The sequence below is a fragment of the Acomys minous genome (genome assembly GCF_964271855.1).
Source record: "Acomys minous genome assembly, chromosome: 14".
NCBI lineage: Eukaryota > Metazoa > Chordata > Mammalia > Rodentia > Muridae > Acomys > Acomys minous.
The window spans coordinates 96119837-96128598 of record NC_140496.1 but is presented as its reverse complement, the minus strand read 5'-3'; the positions used below and the strand labels follow the sequence as shown (position 1 = coordinate 96128598).

At 40.5% G+C, this 8762-nt stretch overlaps 1 protein-coding gene across 2 annotated transcripts in view; it reads right to left on the bottom strand.

Annotated features, from left to right (window-relative positions):
- Positions 1 to 1055: 1055 nt before the first annotated feature.
- UNC5C (unc-5 netrin receptor C) overlaps positions 1056 to 8762 on the bottom strand; it is a 344814-nt gene continuing 337107 nt past the window's right edge. For both annotated transcript variants that reach the window (XM_084756065.1, XM_084756066.1), the window contains 2 exons: positions 8488 to 8666; positions 1056 to 7721 (listed from right to left, as the gene is read on the bottom strand). In XM_084756065.1, coding sequence (XP_084612191.1) covers positions 7556 to 7721; positions 8488 to 8666 — 345 coding nt within the window. In that variant the 3' untranslated portion in view covers positions 1056 to 7555. The remainder of the gene's footprint in view (positions 7722 to 8487; positions 8667 to 8762) is intronic.

Sequence of the window (8762 nt, the reverse complement as noted above, 5' to 3'; positions counted from 1 at the left end):
GTTGACAGAGAGGGATGGATTCAGGGCAAGGATGATCTCAGAACTCTAATGAACTCATAGACAGGCTTCTGGGGTGCAGACTCACTGATGGGACCTTGAAAAACATTTGCATATTCTCTAAAATGTGGTTGAGATGTCAGTGGAACTTCTAGCTATTGAAGATCAAAGGAGGGACAAAGGCTGTGGCTAAACTGTATATTATGGAACATGTATTGCATTTTCTTTGTGACTAACTGGTTTTGTTTGCTTCTTAATCAATTTTTCATTATTTTATTCACAGACATTCCATTGAGTCTGTGTATGCAAGGTCCCTTTACATATTTTACTTCTTTATCCCATGAATAAATACTTGAGTTTGTCCCCATTGTGTAGCTCTGGGAAGGGAAAGTTCTCTTCATTTCTGCTTACCTCTGTTGGCTAAGGAAAAGGTCAAGGGTCAGATGGCATGCAATCTACAGTACTTCTCCAAGTCACTGTGTCACTGAGGAATGTGCTGACACTGCCCTTTCTCCCCAGAGGCATAGCTGCTTTCCACTTAAGCTTGGAAGCTTACTGCTTGCTCACCTGAGTACCTGGGATCCTGAACTAAGGCAGACACATATTTTGGGATTTACAACAATCTGGGATGGGTCATGGGGTTTGCTGTTTCTTTCCTGTTGCTGTAGGCATTTACAAACTCCACTTGAGATCAGATCTTTGAGTGTAGAGCATGGCCATGTTTATAATCTTCTTCAGAAAATGATGATGCTGGAGCCAGAAGATGCTGGCTGTGTTATCTGCTTACTGGTACCGCCTGCAAGATTTTTCACAGTTACTATTGAAACTGCATCCAGACCAAGGAAACCAGAGGTGGGTCAAGACAATAGCCAAGAGATTGCTATATGTAATGGTGCTGGTGCTGGAGAATCATTCTTCTAGAACATCATCATACCATGGAGGAAGGTTGTGATCACCATTCATACAAGACCCAAAATATTCCGTCTTACTGAAGAAATCCACAGTAACCTCCTGACACAAGTGTGTCTGTGTTGTAAAGAAACAGTCTGCACTCTCTGTTGCTTATAAATATAATTTATTACTGGTTTAAAAATTCTTTCTTACATTTGTACATGTTGGCTGACAGAATAAATGCAGGCAATTTACAAACCAAGGGGACTGCAGGAAAATTGGGTGAGGCAACCAGGGAGAGAGAAGAGGCACACCCAAAGTGGTATCCCTCACCTCCATCACACAGCAAGGCAATGAGGGGAATGCTGGAGAGCGCCCCTCTGCCACCAGGGGTCATTAGAAAAGGAATTGCATAGAAGATACAGCAAGACAGAATTCCATAGCAAAGAAAGAAGTATTCCATATCGGAGAGGCCAAAGATGTGTAGTTTTGCCAAAAATAAAGGAAAACCTGACAAAGCACAAAATTTCAACCTGATACTTCTGGAGTTGAGCTGGTCCTAAGAAGACAGCAGGAGGATGACCCAGCCTCTCTTTAGCAGAAAGCTGGGGATTGTTTTCTGATGAATATTGGTTTTCTTCTTTAAACCAAAGAGGAAGGTTACTGGTTCCTTACAGCTCAACATTAAGATCAACACACACAACATTGTGACAACATCTAAAACACACACACACACACACACACACACACACACACACACACACACACACACACACACACAGAGTAATGATATTCCCTGGAACTTGGCTAAATACATTGTCTGGAGAGTGAGGGCATCACTACCCACAGTTGGACTAGGAAAACATGAGAAAGAAAGAATGCAAGTTTTGTGTTCAACTGGCTCCCTGTTCTTTCCCAAGATCGGGAGAAAAATGTATGTGAGTCCATATGTGTCCAGTTTTAGGTGCCATTGATGACTTTAGGAACACAGAACAGCAAAGGCATTTTCTCTTGCCTGTGGATTCTTGTCTATATACTGTGTTGAAACTGGTTTAGCATACAGCATAGAACTCATCATGGTGCTTTGATGTTGCCATATCACAGTGCTGAGTGAAGATCAAAGGCCAAAAGCTCATCCCCTTTTAGGCAGCTGATCAGTACAACCAGCCTACAGTTCCCAGTGACTGCTGCTGGGTGTCATCACACTCCATTTGCATTAGGCCTTTGGCATATGAACATGATATGAGGCTTAGGCTTATTGAAAATGGGTCTTACAGTACTATTACCTGCAATGTACAATTCTGCCATAGCGCAAGTTCCCAAATGATATATAGAAAGCTGGTGTACCATAGCAAATAACATGGCTGGTGGACAGCTGATTGCATCTCAGAACACTCCCTGTGCTTCTGCTTAACAACTAGTAGGTTGAGCCATAATTGTCCTGATATATGGCAGGGACTTCAAATTTAGGATCCTGCAAGTTCTTGGGACAGATCCCTTCATATAAAGACTTGTGGGTAGCTTCTTACATCTCATTGATTTTCCCTGCTAGCATGTTTATGGAGTGTGTTTATTTGTCCTGAGGATGCCACCCCAGCCACACTTAAATAGGCCTCTGGCAGAAAATACCTTTGGTTGAATGAGCCCATTAATATCCTACCACAGATCAATAAAAGAAGCAGCCAAGCCCGCTGGACTTTCTGAAGACTATTGCAGTAAGTTTTCAGAAAAAGGGCAACCATTTGTCTAAAAGGACTAAAGGACCCATAACTGCATTGTTGGTTTGAAGAGCTACTCCACCCACATGCATGCCATCTCCACTCTTACTTTAAAAAATGAGCTTAAATGTCAGACTTCTGGAAACATGACTCCATTTGGCTGATGAAGCCTATATGACTGTAAGCTTAACTTAGTATTGGTTACGATGTGTGTGTTCCCCGTAGTCCCAGTTCCATCAAAAATTATCATGGAACTGTCAAAGTGGTCAGTATAAGCAGAAGTGACACAATCGGATCACTTGGGGGCAGAGAAACAGCATTTTGTTGCACAGAGGGAGAGTTATAAAGTTTTCAGTCAATGTCAGCCCAGTATGCTTAAAAATACAAAAAAACAATACAAAACTAAAGGAACAAGATAGTTGGTCCCACGAGGCACTCAGAAGGCAAAACCAGTTTTTTTATCTTGAGATAATAATAAAAATATTTTTCCTTTTGGATCTATAAAACAAGATGCTCATTGGTCATTATCATCTTTACAAAACTGATTTGAATAATGATGTTCTCATTTACAAAGCTTCTCAAAGATGTCTCAAGCCTAATTCCATCCACACTGTGTTACTGTACTCCTCCTTTCTGCCACTGGCCTTGGACTTGCACCAGCATCTTCATTTGAACAGGCTACTTCTCCAGAGCAATGGATCAGCTCAAATTCATGTTCATCTTGAGATTGGGAACAAGTAAACCTTTTGTACTTTTCCTCACACACTCTTCAACATCCCTCTTCAGTTTTATATTGATTAGTCCCAGAGCACGGGCTGTATAGATGTCAATGGACTCTGTAAGCTCCCTCCGTCTTATGCCTATGACCTTGGAGCACAACTGCAGGTCTTCAACAGAAACACACAGAAATGCAACACAAATGCCTGTTCTTCTTCAGAAGTGAACTGTCTAGATGCTACACTCTGAATGTTTCCTTTCTTTCCTTTCTATTACTTTTAGGAAAAATGCCTTTAAAAACCTAGTTTTAAAGTACCTTGTTTCTAGAGGGTCCTACATATAGTCATTATGACTTTTCCCTAAAGAATGTCTCTACTCTTTGATAGTGGGATGATTAAAATCTATAGAATCATAGCATATATGAAAATAGCTGATACACCTTGATCCCGGATCTCTCATCCTCCATAGTATCCTTTCCTTGAAGAGATTAATTTGCTCTGGTGAAGATGGTGTTCTTCGCATAGCAGAGGCACTGTGTCTGCTTTGGAGATGTTTGACTGGGTGTTTCTTGACACAAGCTTGTCATCATCCTGTACTCAGCTGCCAAGTCAATTAGAATGAATGCCATGAGAAGAAAAAGAGAACATGAAGCCTCTGCCTTTAGATTCTTAATCTCAGAATGATCATCTTCATCTGGAGGTCATTCTTCTTGATCAATAGCCACAAAGTCCCTTTCTATAAGCACAGGATTCTCCTTTACAAATACAGAGAGTGTTTAAGTGGTACATGCTTCAAGTCTCATCACCTGAGAGGCTGTGGAAACAGGATTATGGGTTTGACACCGTCCTGGGATAGCCAGCAAGAATATATCTGAAAATACTAGGTCAAATAGCAAAAACCCCAAGGTGATGCCAGGTGTATGTAGATGTGTATGTGGAAGTGTGGGGCAGGGGGCACTTTCTTCTTTATAAATACACTTTATTTTTCTAAAAGTATCCTGAAATTAAAAGATTTTAAATATCCAAAACCCAATGGCATTCATAAATAAAAATGACTACTTTCCGAGACTTTGATATGGATTTCATTTATATGTTACAAAAAAGTAAAGATGCGTATGAGAAAGTTAATGATATACTGTACTATCAGTTTTGAAGTGGGTGACTTAACTGAACAAATATGAAAATACGGGCATTAAACAGTTGAAGGGAAATTTTCCCCATGTCTAGTTGTCACAAATGTCTTGTCAAACTCTACAGGTATTTACTCTCCTTGTCAACTTTTAGTAGACTGTACATGAAACTGAGTAACTATGTGGCAGGCCACTAGATGGCACCATGCACAAATGATTAGTTTTTCGAGCTAAATGCAGCAAGCACAGCTCTCCTCAGAAGCTGTGTAGAAGTTGGACATGCCACAGAGTTGATGATGAAGCGTCCTCTGAAATGAACTGTGGCAGGTGAACCTTGTGTGTTAGAAAGCAGCGATGTAACAGCTATTATTTTTCTCCAAAGGAGAAAATTATTTGATATATGAGATGCTCTAGTTTGGAAACTATCATTCACGTGAGAGAAAGTAGTTTTATGACAAATGAGTACCTCATAAGAGATCATTCTTATCCTGTTGTGAGACTGAATGAAAAACATGTATCTCTAGATGCTTGAACATGAGGACTCTCAAAAGCCTCAATAATGTTGCTCTAGTTATAGTCAACCTTTCTGTGTTGGGGATTTACCAGTTTTTATGATAGATTTAACCAGAATGGTAACATATTTGTTCCTCTCTACTTAGCAGAAAGTATTGAAGTTACATAGAACATCCAGTACAGATCGCTAGGTTTTGATTTCTATGGTGATTCCAAAATCCCAGGAGTGAAGAGGAACTTTCTCATTTGTTTCAAGAGGCAGCAATGGACAGCTCTTTCTTCCTCTTGTCTTTGAGGAATATCTAAACTCTTGGAACATTTGCATCTGTTTCAAGAGGCAGCAACGGACAGCTCTTTCTTCCTCTCATCTTTGAGGAATATCTAAACTCTTGGAACTTTTGCATTTGTTTCAAGAGGCAGTAATGGACAGCTCTTTCTTCCTCTTGCCCTTTAAGAATATCTAAACTCTTAAAAGATCAAGCTCATTGTTAAAGACATCAGCCACTGTACTTGTTTAGGAGTACAGAATTTCCCTTCCACAATCAACGTGTCCAGCATTTTCACATATGAATATTCTGATGGTTAGAGAAAGAGATTATAGAATACACATCTGGAAGATAAACAGCACGAAGGATGAGCCTCCATAACCATATCCACAGTTCTTTAATGACTAAGATGGAAGAGTCAGAGAATAGCAGTAAGTAACAAAAATTAGAGGGGAAATGGGTAAAATGATTTCTAACTGGAATCCATTCAGCAATGTAGACACTTCCGGCCCCAAAGTAAACCAGCATCATATTTTGAGGGCTCTGGCTTAAGGACATGGATGCTTTCTAGTTATTTGTGACGATGGGGCTGCTAAGTTCTTACTCTCCCACCTGCTAAATGGAGTTCCTGTGTCAAAACAAACCATGATGATCCCAAGGAAAACACATAGCTTCTACAACTAACATTTTGGAGGATAAAGGAGATCATTAAATGCTGTAAATACAACTGAGTATCATTAAAACAAGGATTAATGAAAAAAAGAAAAAATTGTACCAATTCCTTGAGCTGCACTGGCTTTTTGTAGAAATGGTCTCGAGATCCAGAAATCAATAAATGGAGTAGAATTTACAACTAGTTGGAAGGCTGGGGGGAAGGGCCCTGCCAAAGGACAATACAATGATAATACAGGGATGCCATCTCTCTGTGAGCAACATCATACATCAGTGATATAAAGGCTAAGCCAAAGAAATAAATGCATGTTGAAGTAATCCCCTGTCAAGGCAATAATGCCTGAAAGACGTGAAAGGCTGATGACATCACAGTGGGAGTTCAGCATTCTGAAACCTTGAGATGATCTGATCTCACCCCATTGTTTACAGATAAGGAAAATGAGTTAATTGAGTTTCAATGTTTTTCCCCAAGTTCACACAGCTAGCCAATAACCAACCCTGGAATGATACTGGTTTCCTAATTCCAAGTTCAGAAACTATGGCCCACAACCAACCGCACTGCTTCTCAGATAGACAGCCACAAGATAAACTTTCCATGGAGAACACCCCTCTTGATAAGAGCCAGAACTGAAGACTTTGCCTGAGCAAGCTGAAGAGCAGACAGAGCCAGTGAACATTTCAATCTTTTCCACCACCGAATGGTAGATCAAAGGTCAAGGAAACAAAAGCTACTGAACTAAACTGGGGACCACGCCCACCTCTTAAATGCAAGAAAGGGAAGCAGGTCTAGTCAATACCAAACACTAACTACTCCTAACTAAAACAACAACAAAAAAATCTCTTTGCTAGAATATTTGTAACAATCATCAATAGTAAAGATAATATGTTTAAAAACACTTGAAATTGCATATTACAAACACACATGTGGTACAGCAATGTTTGTGTAGAGGAACATGAACTACTATCTTCCCTGCAGTGCTACAGCTCTGTTCCCAAAGGATACCGATTGGGTTCTCCCATGGTATCTTAATAATTTCTCCTTTACATTGAGATTCTCCACTTCCCTGATACAAAAGCCAACAACTGGTCTGACAAGTTTCAGAAACAGAACACTGATGGGAGGATTATCTGAGACACTCGATGTACACGCTTTGTAGCAAAAGTTTGTGATTTCTCTGTAAATTGCTAATCTGAAATAGACACAATAAACCGTCCACAGCTTCAACTTCAAATGATCTGAACAAAAATAGAACGAGCCATGGACAGCGTCCGCATCCCTGTCCATTTTGATGTAAACAACATTTGTAGAAACTGGGTTTGTTAAGAAAGTTTATCCATACATCTGGATAGCAATAAAAAGCGTTTCCTAGGAAACTGTAAGATCCTGTACCATACAGCATACAGCCCAACGAAGAGAAAATTAGATTGATTTCTAAATTCAAGGTACAAATTTACACAATTTTCCTTAACTCCTGTGGTGGTGCTGTCTGAAGTGGGCATGTACCTTGGTGGTAGTTTCTGGCCCCCACCTTTCCTCTTGCCATCTTGCCTATAAAGCGCCTTGGTCCTGTCTGGATTTCCTCCTCAGCTGTGTTTCCCCTGGACACAGACTCCCTGTGTAATTTTGTCCTTCAGTTTCAGTTCCAGTGTGGTCAATACTGCCCTTCTGCTGCTAAGGACACTACTGTTTCGTGTCTCCCCATTTCTTCCAGGACAGCTGCCAGCATGCTCAGGTTTCCATCGGGGAAGTTCTGTGCTTCCCAAAGATCCAGGATGACACCAGTTGGGCTTGATTTGGTGGCAAAGTAATTCAAGTACCTGCAATTAGGAATGGGAAAATATGCAGAAAGGTATGATTTACAGGTTTATTGACACTGTCCTTTTCTCCTCTGCTTCTGTGCTAAACCTGTCTGTCTTGAAGTATTTCAGTCCCACTGTGGATTATAGTGAAGCTCACTAAATGATTGTTCCATTCCTAATTAGATCAGTCCCAGACAGGACATGTGCTGCTTAACTTTGTTAACCTCAACTCTGAATAGGATAATTTAAGAGACAATGTGTCTGTGGGTTTTGTCCTAAACAGGAAATCAAGAGGCTTATGTTTTCTGTCCAGCCCAGGCTCTGATGATCTTTGACAGGTCATGCCACATCTCTTCTTTGGAGGTGACAGCGACATTCTACAAAACAGTGGCTCTCAGGGTCTCTTCATAACTTAATACAAGTGCTATGTGAGCATGTAAATTATTCATCACACATTACGTCTTGCTCAACTGGCGATGAACAATAATTACTTTAGTGAATAGACATGATGCTTAGGTGCACTTAGCACATAAGAAAGACAAAGTAGATCACAAATCTTGATTCTGATAAATGTCATATGACCCAGAATTTTTCTTTGAACTGTTTGGAAGCTTATTGTACAAGGTATACAGGAGCTGAATGCATATTTTCAGAATGAAAATGTAAACAGATATGCAGTGGGAAGGGAAATAAAAATAATATTGTTTTTTTTAATCTACGCTTTTCGGTCCTGGAGACCTCTACTAAATGAAAGTAACAGGTCCAGAAGCCTGGACACACTCACCTGTCCAGGTTGAGTTTATGGGCCAGCATCCTCCAGTCATGGCCTCTCGTCTGGGGGGCATCTAGGCTGCTGCATAGCTTCTGCCGGATAGGGAGAGGGATGCTGAAAGCACTTGGTCCAGTGACAGTGGTGATGGTGCTTGCAGGATCCAGCAGAGGCAAATCGATGCCAGTAGGTTCCTGTAGAAACAACACAGCTTTATTTTTAGAGGACAAATGCAATCCCTGTTGAATCAATCAGCATAAAGCCTGACTCTCAGTAAACTGAGATAGACA